Here is a 14,825-nt window from a genome sequence, read left to right as displayed (position 1 = left end):
ACCTAGAAACAATTAAAAAGAATATTTCAAAAATAAGCTGGTACCAATGCATAGCCAGAGACTTACAAAGAAAAATAATACATAATCACTTGGAAGTTATATTTATATAGTTACTTTTTTTCCCCAGGGTGATCAGTACTAACATATAGTATTATACATTTGGCACTATATTTGCCATTGGTCCAGCAATTGGCAAAAAAATGTTAGGCATATTTTATTATTTATAAAAAATATTTAGACAGTAAGCTCACGTTGAATAACTAGGTCTACTGTATTCTGGAAACTCTTCAGCAGTAATACAGCTTTTTCATGTTCCATATGTACAAAACTGTGTCCGTTTGCCTGCAACAGACAAAACAGAAAAAAGGTAAGTGTTTTAGCATTTAGTAACATGGGACATATAGTTTAAAGATCAACTGAACTCCCATAATATGGTATAATTCTTGAAAAGCAATACCATAGAATCTCCATTAGTGTAACTTTGAGCCTCAAACATCTGTACAAATTTCATAGCATGTCCTTAAGCAATCATCAACTTTATTTTGATGTCTTTCCCATATTATGCCAATAGTATTTTATTTGGGTAAGTAATTTGTTCAGTTTACAGAAACCATTCCCAGCACTGTATTCTCCATATACTCTAGAATTTCCATCAGCATGCTCAGTTGCTCATACTGAGTTCTCTGTAAAAGAATGTCAGATGGGATGAGTAGCAAGGCATTAACCTTCTTGGATCCTGCTTGGTTGGACTGGGTCCATCATATATGATCTAGCAATGATTAAATCTGTCAAATAACTGCAATAACAGCAGAGAAATCCAAGTTCAGCCACACATTGCACTGATCAGCACAATGGCACGGGATGTCTGTTCATCAAAGAGTATTTGAAGAACATGCTGCTACTGGGGACCAAGTCAGAGCTTGTAATATAATAGTGAGTGAAATGAGCAGCTATAAATTTAAGCAAGTTATGCATGCATTGGTCTTGTAAACAAAAGATAATTTGATGCTGGGAATGCTTTGCATGCAAGAGATAACATATTTACTTAGTTTCATGACTGTTTTCTATCGCTTAAGCAAAGATAACCAGATGGACTTGAAACTGCTGAAATAACTTAAAAATACTAAACAGATTGGTCATGGATACAAATTGAATTGGATTATTTTCAGGATGTTCTATGTAGCCCACAAAACTTTGAAAAAATCTTTCCTTATTGTGAACAATGGACACAACTGCACACATCTGGCATTTGCTTCATTGTACAAGCCATCAAGTGCTATTGTCAGGCATTTTTGACTAGTAAGCAAGCTCTTAAGCAAATAATGTTTTATTTCTGTTATATATATTTCTCATTAGCAGTAAAATACTGCCCATTCTTGAGTATAATGTACTCTGACATTTTAATTTACAGTCAGATGTACCAGAATTTGCCTAAGTTTTCATTTAAGCAATTTTTACGTAATTTATATAACCATCTCTGAAAGATTTGGATTTGGATCTTTGAAGATTTTGGTATTTGTCCTTAAATTTGTTTTCAACTTGATAAGCAAGGGTGCCACTACATTAAGTCTGATATTTAAACTAAAAATATGCTGGAAGGGTTTTTTTTTTTCTTTTTCATATCAAGTCCTAAAAAGTGAAGCTGCCTTCAAGTTCAACCCTAACTTTAAAAATATGCCATGTAGAGGATATTAGAATGAGGCAGAAACCACTACTGCTGATGGAAATGTACTTCCCCCAGCTGTTTCCAAGTTCTGCCAAGAAAACAGGAGAATCAGCAGAAGAACAACAAAGGCAGATAATGGCTGGAGCAAAGAATTACCTAAATCATACCAAACCATTGTCACATAGAAGCATCGCTAACACCAGCACAAAATTGGACTCGGTTAAATAATCCTATTTATTTCCCACTTACTGAACCCCAACGGGCACTCCCAAAAACCATTCCTACCTGTTACTCCAGGGTGGAAAGAGTTTGAATTCAGCATAAATTCTAATGTCTGATCAACTGGGTTTATGACTTTATGGCTACTTAGGAACAGAATAAGCCAGGTCACAGAGTTAAACTTCCTGAACCAATTGCTTATAACAGCTCTGTCCTATTCCAAATAGCCTTTATATCATGCCAACATTTCATATGCAATAAGCAGAAGCCAATCAAATGTTCTGTGTTAATGGAAAACAATATGCTCTAAGGAAAGTTCCCCACCCCCAAACCATGTAGTCTGAATTAGTTAATATATCTAATGTTTTTTTTTTTCTTTTTTGGTTAACATTGCCATTTGAAGTATGAGATGGCCTATGGCTTTATCATTTTGGATGACTCTGTAATAAGGAATTTACTTCTGAAATCATCAATAATCTTAATTTATTCTAGAACTCTGTAAGACTTTGATTTTATTAGATACAGCATCTACATGCAAATTTTAATATTTTTATTGTAGCATTCTAAGAGCATCTGTAGCTGAAGCAGTCCAGTCATATTACTTGCATATTTGCTCATTTGTATGAAAAATATGAGTATGGGATATGTTTCATACCTTGTGCTCTGACAATCTCAACAATTTCTAATGATCGTTGCAATGAATACCATGTTTTGGAAGCCAAGTCTTATTTTTTAATTTGATATTATATATGTTCTAGAACAGAATTCCAATTTATATACACAGCTTCTCCTCAGCTTTGGTTTAGTAACAGTTTGGGGTATAATAGCACAATCTAAGTGTAATTGCTGTAGCACAGTGTGGCTTTTAGAGTTTTTAGTTTATATGTTCCCCATTCTCCTTCACTCCTCCCGCATATTCCCATTCCCATACTCTCTTGTAGTTTGAACAAACCACTTTTTGCTTCCAAAACTGCTTTCAAATTCTGGCTTGGAGGCAAACTATACTGTAGTCGGTCATTTTGCTAGCATGACAATTTATACTTTGTTCAAATCTATAAGGAAAAGAGATAAATGCAAAGGGAGGAGGAAATCAGTGAACTCAAAACCCATTCAAGGAAAGATGGTTTTCATTGAAATAATCCTTTTCTTAAGTTCAAGTCCGATCACCATGCTTGGATAGAAAAGCTTTGATAAAAATAAATAGCAGAGCAAATTGTAATCCTTTCTCAGATATCTTGAGTGTGTTCAGACAATCTACATAATTCCTGGTTGGTGGGATAGGCAACATTATGTTGGCTTACAAAGTAGACTTTAGTGATCCTAACATGAGCATGCTTGAAGTAAAACTACACTTGTGGCACACTGTCCAAAATGTACTAACACTAACTGGTAGTGTGACTTTATCATCAGCAGAGCAAGCTTCATATGGCATGGGTATAACTTAAGGCTATAACCTAAACTTCCTCGTATTCAGAGTATTATGTGAAAACTCTGAGTGATCAAAGCCATAATATGAAATGAATATGTTTGAATTATGGGATGTTTTGCATGAATATGGAGTTGAAGGTTGGTTGTTGATTGTGATAAGAACAGTATATGAAGAAGTAAACGGTGTGTGAGACTAAATGGAATGGTTAATTAGTAGTTCAATGCTGAACACAGTTTGAGTATATAGAGAGACTGAATTGGGATGTAATATCAAATTGCAAAACAAATATACAGTATATGAAGGAGCAGTGATGTGTTGAGAGGAAGAGGAAAATCAAGAGAGTTATAGTTGAATGGAGTTGATGAGGTCCCCAAAGAAAGAGGAAAGGCAATTTATGAATCAATGTACTGACATGATAAAAGCAAGGATGGTTTACAAGAAGTTCTGTACAGTGAATGGCATTGATGGAAACTAGATTTAGCTGTTTACTGTTCTTTTTCTGAACTTTGCCTAATGCTGCTTACCCCAAAAGGGACTTCCTTCCGTTTTTGTGTTTTCAAACCAATTCTTTGAATACCACAACCAATATGATAAAATACTATTCCAATGGGAAAGGTTTTAAAAGAAATGTAACATTCATTTGGTCTTTTGTTCTTTTTTTTTTTTCAAATTCTCATCCTTTCTTTGATGAGTTTCTTTGAGTTTGATGCAATATACAGGCTCCCACTTATTCATTCATGGCATCTACAGTATCAATATATACAGAAGCATCCTTTTTATTTAAAAAAGATGACACTTCAGACAGAGAATGACTATGTGTATTTGAGAGCCTTCTATACTCTCATTTATTTATATCAAATTTATATGGCCACCCATCTCACAAATCCAAGTCTGTAATAAAAAAAAAATACAATATATACTGTAGATTGTTATTAGACTACTACTTTTAATTGTGTTTTATTTATAGAGAAGGCTGTCACAGCAGGCACTAACAGCTAATCAAGCTTACTTGGCCTCGAAAAAGCTCAGCAGATCAGATTTTATTAAACTTTGCCTTAGATGGGAACCTACCAAGAAATTCTAGACTAATTGAGGAAATTAAATAGATGGCAAATTACTTCCATATTGTCAAGAAAAAAACTATGGACATGTCAGTGTATTTACCAGGAGTCAAGCTAGACTCAAAGGATGCTACTTTATAAGGTGGGTTAGGGAAGATCTATAGACGTTATAATACATTTAAGTTCTTACAGATACACTGAGATGTATTATGATTCTGTTCACAGATAGCTGATGCTTTGTGTTACCCAGACACCTTAGCTTTAAGTTCCATTGTTTATAAAAAGGAGCTACAGTATGGGGAACTGCTCAGAATAAAAGATTGACTGCTTGGAGAGTCTGCTGCAACTCATTATTTGGGAATGTTTTTTAATGTCGGGTTTACACCTTGAAGTTAGTGTTATTAGAATTAATATGCTGACCCATGCATCAAAATATAGTGCTGGGAATTAATAAAAATTTCATTCTGTAGTGTGAGTGATTTGTCCTCTTTGCTGGTGCACGTAAAATCAACTTACCTATTTTTTAAAATATGAATCCTAGTCTGAACTACTAATTTCTACTCACTTAGGAAAATTTGAAGAAATCATTTCTCATATAGCAGTTAGAAAGCTTTCCCTAGTGTAGTCAAACAGCAATGTATTAATTTCCAGTGTCTAACTGATCATGTGTGCATATCACATGTGTCTGTGAAGAGGGGATGCCCACAAACAAATAGTAATGTATGCATTGTCAAATAAGTATAACTATTGCTTTTGTATAACAATGAAGGAACTGCAAAGTGTAATAATAAATAGAGAGTCCACACACAAAAGATGTTTTTTTAATTAAGTTAAATGTTGCTTTAACAAACAGCAAGAAAATAATTTAAGAGAAAGAGTACAAATTCCAGACAGATAAAAGACATTCGACAAAGCCTTGAATTACGTGTGCAAAACCTCAGAGAAATATTTTCTGGCAGCCAGTCTTTTGCTGGCCTCCATTTAGGTTTTTAATAAAGGCTGATGGTCCATCATGTTGCAGTAAGTGGCCGTAAGTGCAAAAACATCTGTCTGCATGTCCCTTTCTCATTTCCTGATGGCCTAAATTTGATTTCCAAACTAAGAATTGAAAACCTCTAATTTAGGCCACAGTTCTCCATTTATTTACTCCAGAGTAATCTTATTGTTTTTTACAGGGAATAACATTTTAAAATGACTTTTTGATTGGAAATGAGCAAAACTATCCTTTTAAAAATTCTATTTGATTTGATTGTAATGCAGTGCAAAGGGCTGACCACATTTTCTATCCAAAGAGTTTAATCAAGGGATCAGTATGTGCATGCAGCATGGATAAATTGACACATGGTATATTGGCTGGAGTGATTTACTTTACCATAAGCAAGCTTTCAGCCTTCCTTCTTTTACAGCTTTTCCCTGACTGTTAGAGGCAAGTGACTACAAGGACTGCAGGAAAGTATGAGAATGCATAAGGATTCACTGCTATAATAGTACATGCTCCCAGATGGTGACACAAATGGAGGCAGAAAAAAAAATTGATCATTTGGGGCAAAATTAAATTATAAATTGTCTCTCAAAAGCTTAGAAACACAAGAAAAATTAGAATTACAGTGAACTTCAAGCGTCAAAACATGAGGATGGGAAATATGTAACCAAGGCATCCAGGCCTGTTTGGTTCCACCCTGCAGTGATACCATTTCACTTCAAACTCACAAGATTGTCATGGACATTTATAATATTTGATGGCAATGTGTTTTGCTAAAGTGCAAGATGAAAATTTAAATGGAGGTATAATACTGATCCAACAGATCATATATGATCTCCTTCAAACATAACCCTAAACCGTTGTCTTTAATAAGAATTGCATGCTGGTCGTCTGAGTAACGGAGTATGATCCTTGTATACCGCATATTCCATTTCCCTAAGATTTGTCCTTGAAAATACGTTGACTTGAAAAAGCTTCAATTATTTCTATCATAGAAGTTATTCACTCATTTGTCTTTTTTTTTTTTTAACAGAAAGTAGTCTTTGTAATGAAAAACATCCTCAGTTGATGAGCTCTGTTAATGTATGAGGCAGGCAAAACAATGTATAGGCAAACTTTAAGCTTCCTTAACTGAAGCATGTTGATGATGCTTTGTAGTGGATTGGGGAAGTCATTGTTTTGCTTAGAGACAAACAAATGGGATTTAAGAGAAATCCAATCCTTCATGTGTATTCGTGCCATCTGTAATAAGAACAAATATATTTCAGAACCTCAGTGCTAATTTTCTTTTACAGCAATTCTTATTAGGTTGGAATTCATTGCCAGACTTACCATGAAACCACCCCAGGTTTGTTGGCCACAAGTCAGGGTAATAACCAGTTTCTGAAATCTGAAAAAGGAAAGTATTGTGGCTGTGGTTTGGCTACTTTGCCACTGCCCACTTTATTGATAATTGGTACCTAAACAAAAGCAGTTTCTATTGAAAGCCTGAGACATCATCTGCATACTAAAGAGGACCTCTTGCACCTCACTTTTCATGACACAGATGTGCTTTTAAGATATGATTTCTGTCTTGCCCACTTATACACTGGATAAAGTGGATGTGAATTACCATGGTGAAAATGGAATGCATTCAGGGTCCAACTACATGTGTTACAGCAGACCTGTTTTTTGTTTTTTTTTAATTTAAACACCATTTTGCCCAGCTCACATATACAAGAAATACAATAGTGTAGGGAAAGGTTCACAATCCACAAAACTTGGGGATAAGGGAAGCCAAATTTCACTTCTCACATCCTTTCTGGAGTCGTGTTTCTGAGCACTTCTCTCCTGGCTGAACCTATTTCTGATATTAGAATTCAGATGAAACCAACTTGCTTGATGGAACCACTTACAGTAAGTAGCTGGCACCCTCGTTTTATTTAGGACTGGGCAAATTTAGACTGAAATGGGTGTTAATTTCCACACCCATTACTAGCAGTAGCAAATATTAATTAAAGAGTCCCCAGGGAGCCACATATGGTATAAAAATCTGGATATAACTACATTTGTTACAGCAATTATGAAAATCTGGTTATATTTGTCTTAGAAAAGTGTAAGTAGAAATATGCTACAAAAGGACCAATTTATTATTCCGGTATGCTTACACATAAAACTAACAATTTGCCATATCGTTTCAAAAGTTGCAAACAACAACAAAGTAAGATCTGAAGATTTTATAGTGTCCATTTCTGGAACTGCCAGTGAACCATTTTGCATGAAAAGTTTACTCAGAGGAGTAAATATTCATGTTCAAATGACTTAGTCTGCTAATTCATTGTGTGAACTGGACCCAAGAGATGGCTTGTTACAATCTTAGCATAAAGACAAGCTTATGTTCATGCATATTTATCAACTGTACTGTTCAGTTATAATGTCCATGTGTGAATGATCCATTATAGATTAACAACTGCAGACAGAACTATCATTCCATGACAATTCAGACATATTTGTTTGAATTGGCTAAATGCATGAATACCAGTTATCAGATGATGGATTTAAATATGACTATTCCCAAGGGCTCTTATATAACCAGATAGATAGTGAATAATAATTAAGCAACTATAAAATTTATTTTAAAGCATGCTGAATGTGTTGCCCCATAAATGAAGTAGAACACTCTGGCCCTGTTTCGTTTGGAAGATTGAAGATTCCATACCAATTATACTTCTGGCCTCTCACTCTACAGCACTTACACAAGAGAGTAAAGGACTGTTTTCTATATTTATTTTGGTATAACAAAGTTATTAGGAGATTTTACTTCAAATGTTTCTCACTATGAACATGTCTTCTAAATGTAGAAATGTACCACCAAAAAGGGGACACCATGGAAAAGACCTTTCTCCTTCTGTTTCAGTCTGACCTCTGAAACAAAACCAGACCCTAAGCAAAGACTCACCTGAAGATCTTAGTATCTACAGAAAGGAAAACAGGGCATATAGAAGAATGAGCTCTGCAAGGTTGACAATAATTCTACACTTGACCCACTCACCCAGTAGACAGGACCTGCTATTAGATACCTTTCTTCTCTTTTCTGTGCCCTGCTTTATTCTATATTCTTTACCAGATTTTTTTTTTTTGTGGGAGTCAGGTCTTTTAGCTAAAATGCATAACTGATAGATTTCAGCAGCAATTATTAGCTGTGTTTCTGACAAGGGAACAAACATATTCATATATTTATCACGTTTTTTATACCACTCCCTCATAAGACTCCCATAATGCTCAGTTAGCAAAGAAAAGACCTAACAATGACTTAACGATATCAAAAATGAGCATGGAAACCAAGCCTAAAGTATAACAAAAAACAAGACAAAGCCAAACCTGAGAACCCAATGTGATGTGAAGAAGAGAGTGTACAAGTTGGCAGTCATTTTCAATCTAGAATGCCTCTAGTCACGGTCAAGAAGGAATTGCATCTGAAATGTCTAAAATTATCTGCAAAAGGACCCTTGATATTTTAAAATGTGTAAAGTTTACGTGGTGGCAGAATTCACTATGATTTAGGTCTTAACTGAATGTCATCAGTACGGCTCCTGAAAAACATATAATGAAAATTCATGCCAAATATGCTGTTTTCAGAACAGTTACTTTTAAGCTGTAAGCAAATAATATTTCAGAGATATGCTGATGTGGAGATATTTTTACCATGCATGTTTCATGCTTGTCTTTGTGTACTGTGGCAGGATAGAAATTAAATAAATAAATTCAAGAAATCCTATTATTTCCATTATTATCTGTGTGATATGCATTATCTTTGGTAAGATGCTGACCTAATTTCAGCTTCCTAACATTATAATTATGTTGCGTCAAACTGTCATGATTGGACATTTATTTTCAATCTACTGCCCAGATTTTCAAAAATATGATGGGATGTTACACTAATAAATAAATAAATAAAAGTGTTGTTCTGAATCTACACTAAACATGTTCCCTACATACCTTTCTCAGTGTAATGGTGACCAAAAGTATAAGCAAAGAGAACGTACATCTATTGTGATGATGCCCTAGGTAAAAATAAAACAGCCTTTTGCTTTGCACCACCTCATAACTGTAGCTAACTAAAGGCTGCCCTTCCATCAACAGCATTTAAATGCTCTACAGAATAATAAGACCTTAAGTGCCTTCCTAAAGGCAGAGAGATTTATGGCATTCTGTTTCCTTAGGAGCATCAGTTCCACTCTGCTCACTTTACGTGTAATGGGAATCCTCAGCAAATCCTCCTGGAAAAGTATGCACAAGGTGGGTTAAATCTTGCCAAGGAAGATGGTCCTGTAAATACCCAGGAGCCAAGCCATGTAGAGCTTTAAAGGTGACAACCAGCATTTGAGTTGGACCTGAGGCAAATAAATTACCAATGTACCAGTAGTATCATTAGTGTTAGTGTAGAGGGCAGAGAAAATGGTCTTGAGGGAAGGGGGAGGAAGAACCACTGCCAAGGCAACCCTCAAATAAACAAAACCCCTGAGTCCCATGTAGAACTGTAATGTATGTAAACATCTCAGACAAGCCCCTCCCTAGTTCACACAAAGATAAAGGGAGGAGGGGAAAGGTTAATTCAGACTTGCAAGCGTCTGTTACTATATCTTTAAAATAAAAGTAGAATTGGTCTACATGACTTTGGTTTCCTAGTCTGGTCTACCCTGAAAGGCTAACATTACACTGTTAAATCTGCTATCCCCAGTTAGCAAATAAGCAGACAGGACCAGTGTTAGCTTTCAAGTCATCTTCAAAAGCAATATTAAGTGTGCTGCAGTGATTTAAACATGAGGTGATGAGTATGTGAGTCACTATTGTCAGGGTCTCCTGGTCCAAAAAGGCCACAATTGGCACACCAGCCGAAACTGGGCAAAGGGCCCCCTAGTCATGGCCTCCGCTTTCTGGTCTAGCAGGAACCATGAGGCCAGAAGGATCCTCAAATCACAGACCTGCTCCCTTAGTGAGAGTGAGACCAGATGCAGAGTCAAAGTTAGATCAGGCTAGATCAACCACCAACAGCAACTTTGTCTTGCAAGGATTTAATCTGAGCTTGTTTTGATCCATCTGGCCTTCACAACCTGGTCATCCAGGTTAGGACATTGACTTCCCTGGTCCTACATCCCCAGTTTATAACTGAGATTGTATCAGTTTGGAGTAAACTAGATATACATAAAATGCAAGAAAAGCCACAGCCTGGCTCAATTTATACAGTACGAATGATAAACAAGGGAGCATCCTGCTTAACACCTTTCCTTTTTCTTCATACAGGGATCGCTAGAAGCATTTGCTGTGATTGCAGAAAAAATGCTGCAGAGGAAGAGAGAGGTAGGAAGGAAGCAGCAGAATAGAAAAGGCTAAACTACCAACTGCTTCCTCTTCCTGCAACCCTCAATTTTCCCTTCACCTACACATTCTGGCCTCTTCCACATATATGCTTACATACATATACTTGCCAGGAAGTCTACTACTGAATTCTAGATCCACTCTGATAGTAATTGAGGGGCCAAGTTCACAAAATGCCATGTATCATAAAATCACCTCTTTAGCTAACCCTACTTGTATTATCATTATATGACATCGCTGGTAATATTAAAATAACTTAGACAGATGTAGAAAATAAATATTGAGCTTTTCATAGTTTATGTTTATTACAAATTCATATCTCATATTTATTAAAAATTGATTTATATATTTATTTTTCTCTGTAGATGCCAACGTAGGACACTGCTCAAATAACTGGGAAAGGGAATGAATGAGGGGAAGAGAAGGAAGAGGAGGATTTAAAGAGTGATTGCATTTGAGTAATAAAAAAAGAGAATGAGTGTAGGTGTGCAAGATATATGATATATGATAAGCATGTTTAAGAAAAAAATCAAGTGCAAGAGAAGCTTAGTTTTGTTATTCCCTTAAAACATGATTCCACTGACAAAGAGACATGCCAGATATAAAAGTGAACCAGATCCATACAATGACCATATACGTAATATAAGATCACTGACTTGCAGTGAATACATATTCTGTGAAGCATATTCATAGGGTGGATCACAAAGCTGGGGCTGCCTTGTCCTATAGAAATCAGCCTGTCTATCAACACCTTCAACAAAGTGTTCAGTGCTTAGTGTTCCAGCGTCATCAAAGTTGTAGTTGATGATCACCATAAGTCACAGTCTTCTTGCTGGCAGCACCAAAACTGTGGAATATCTGGGATATATATATTGCCACATGTTTCTAACAAGCAATTAAGGCAATTTGTTCCAGTCTATCTTTGGCAATTTTGATTGTTTTTCGTTATGACACCATTTTACCTGGTATACCTTTAGTCATACAATATTTCTTCTTGCTGCTATACAGAGTTAACGGTTATATTACATAGATGGCTAGAAAACTAGTTCAGTGCTTGTACAGAGCACGTATACTTTGCTGTAGCAAGACTGACCCAAAGATTTTGGGTAATCAATATACCTGAGCTTAAAACTGTCTTCAAAGAGAGTTGGCAGGACTAGCTCAGCAAGAGAGGACAGTTACCTCTGGAGACGTGAGTATTTTACACGTATGCCCAATGATCCTAGCCACTTATTGCAAAGAGTTACTTCTTTTTCTGTGTTCCTAAAGCTGATTCTGATTCCCATTACAGAAGTACTACTTTATGCCTACACTGCTAAATATAGGAGCCCATTCCCATCAGCTTTTTCTTTCATATGCTGAACCTTGCACAGTTTTACTCAATCTGAACAATTCACTAAAAATATGAATACTTTACAGTCTGAATCTAGCCCACATTAGTTGAGCAAGTTCTGTTAAATCCAACAGTGTCAGTGCTGTTCTGTTAATATACTTACTTGGAAATAAGTCCTACTGCTTTAATTGGTAATTGTGCTTAAACATGCATGCTTAGGAAATTAGGACTAATTGGCTTAAACCGAAGCACATTCATTTAGCAAGCATGTCTGCTATCCAGCTGAATACACAGAGGACAATTCTTTTACATTTAATAGTTGAAAATTTATAAATGGTGGTAGATATCAGAAGTCCTGATCTGGAAAAGGGTTTTCAATCAATTGCTTATTTGCTGCAAAATGCTTAAAAGGCATGAGAATCCTCAGCAATTTCCCTGGACAAGTTCTAAGAGTCAGTGATCCAATCAGCTTAAGAAACATTTACACTGATGCTCTTTTTTAGTATGAATACGTAATGGCACTATGCCCTAGAAATTGAAATAAAATTATGCCCTGACATTTGAATTGTAGCTGTATTCCTCTATAGTGCAAACTTATGGGGAATTAACACAGTACTGTGGTGGCAAATATAAATCCACAGGTTGGGTGTGCACTTAAATGTATTATGAAATGGTTATTACCACAGAGAACATCTTGAGTACAGGCTGGCCTTTTACAGTTTTACAAGGAATTGACTCAGTCAGGGAGCTGGGCAAACTGTAGAAGATTTTTCATTTTCTTTTCTTTTACAAAAATTACTTATGCTTGATTTAGAAGGATGAGTTCATGCTCATGATAAGAACCATTCAAACTCTTCAGTGCTCTGATACTGAAGAACAATAAATAGTAAAAAAAATAGGCAAAAAGCTTAATCAAAGGGGGAAAAAATCAAAACTTCTCCCTTTTATTTAGAATAGTGAACAGAGTTTGAAGGTAATGGTATTTTGGATACAATAAAATCCAGTGAAATGGATTTATTCCTGTGCTAGCATGAATATTGTATAACATTAGCTAATAAATAAAAATTAATACAACTCCCAATTTTTTTTCATACTGTATATTTATGAACTGTATGATACAACTGTATAATTTCTATAATATAGTATAGTATAAAATTATATAATTTGTATAATATAATATTATTTGTATTTCTATATATATACAACTGTATTGTATATATACAAACTGTATGTGTGTATAAATATATAAACTGTTATTATATACAGTTTGCATATACTCATTATAACCTACAGAGCAAATCATATCCCTTACTAAAAGCTATTTGGCTCTTTCATCTTATCTTCAATGTTATTACTGGGGACTCAGCTAATACAGAAAAATCATGGGGTGAATCCTGCTCTGCTTATGCCTTTTTTTCTTTTCTTTTTTTGAAATATTTGTTATACGTAGGTGTCTCTTCAGCCAGCTTCACATTCAGGAATAAAATACCAAGTTCTATAAATAAATAATATAGTTCTTCAGTCATACTAGGCAAGCTTCACATTGATAAAACACTAACATTAATAATGAATATTTCTATCCAGAACATACTATCTCCTTTAAACACCCTGCTTCCTATCTCTTCTTCACATTCAGCCAACAACAGTCCATGTCTACTTGTGAGAGTAGCAATTCTGTGCAGATTGCCAGCACTATAGCACTTGAATCTCAGTCTCAGGCTATTTGAAACTTATTTGGGGCAGGCAGAGAAAAGTGGAATATGACAGCATGCAGATGGGCAAGGATATCTGCAGTAAAACCAGATAACCAAAAACTGTTAAGTAACAGTTCCCACTTACCTGAATAATCTTATCACCAGGCTGAAGCAGGTTGGATGCTGGTCCATCAGGCTGAACCCTAGTAACAAAGATACCCTATAAGTCAGAAGTAACAGAGGTTAGACAACTGTTACCAAGAACTCACTAAAGGTTTCTGTATAAATTAAATTAATGACTGCCATAATAATAAAAATAAATGATTACTACAATAATGGTAAGCAACCTCCTTGCTGATTTTTAAGATTCTCTATGAGCTAACAATGGCTGATAAATTAGAAGGAGGTAGAAACATGACATTAGATCATCAGAAAAAATAGCCAGTCTACAAAAGCTATTGTTCAGGTATACATCAAAGTTAATGTATCATTTATTGAATTGGAAGCCACAACCTTTGAAACTCTACCACACATGTCTATGTTTTCTGTGTTGAGACATCTTTCTCAGTCTTCCACAAAATTCAACTTACAGATTTATATCATATTAGCTATTACTGTACTGTCTTGCACAGTATCTATCCCCATAAGACAAAACAGTATCTGCAAAGATTTTGTAATATTAAATTGTACTCTTGAATTAACATGTGGAAGAAACAGGATTTCAAGAAATCGCTCTCTGAGCTAAATCAGAATATACAGTGGAACTAAAGAACAGACCAGATCCTTCTTGTAAACCAAAATCTTGTTTGCTACAAAAATGTTTTCAAAGTTTCATGGAAAGTCAAAGTATACGTTGAAATAGCAAGAAAAAATAAAAATCTATCTCACTACTGTCTCATTACTGCAGAATATATATTCACATCAGGACCTTCCCATTTGTTTAAATTCTGCTAGTGTGAAAATACAGGCACTTGTCTTAATGTAATGTTACAAATGCATCAAATAAATATTAATGCAGCTATATGTATGCAACACCACTTTCACCAAAGAGTCTAAATGCCTAACTGAATAAAAGACAATAGC

At 35.3% G+C, this 14,825-nt stretch overlaps 1 protein-coding gene across 4 annotated transcripts in view; it reads right to left on the bottom strand.

Moving 5' to 3' along the window:
* Positions 1 to 234: 234 nt before the first annotated feature.
* The window catches only part of LRRC7 (leucine rich repeat containing 7), a 127,593-nt gene continuing 113,002 nt past the window's right edge, over positions 235 to 14,825 (bottom strand). For all 4 annotated transcript variants that reach the window (XM_063298106.1, XM_063298107.1, XM_063298108.1 and 1 more), the window contains 2 exons: positions 13,888 to 13,962; positions 235 to 342 (listed from right to left, as the gene is read on the bottom strand). In XM_063298106.1, coding sequence (XP_063154176.1) covers positions 235 to 342; positions 13,888 to 13,962 — 183 coding nt within the window. The remainder of the gene's footprint in view (positions 343 to 13,887; positions 13,963 to 14,825) is intronic.

Source organism: Candoia aspera, chromosome 3 (assembly GCF_035149785.1).
Source record: "Candoia aspera isolate rCanAsp1 chromosome 3, rCanAsp1.hap2, whole genome shotgun sequence".
Taxonomy (NCBI): Eukaryota; Metazoa; Chordata; class Lepidosauria; order Squamata; family Boidae; genus Candoia; species Candoia aspera.
This window is presented reverse-complemented; position numbering and strand designations above follow the sequence as displayed.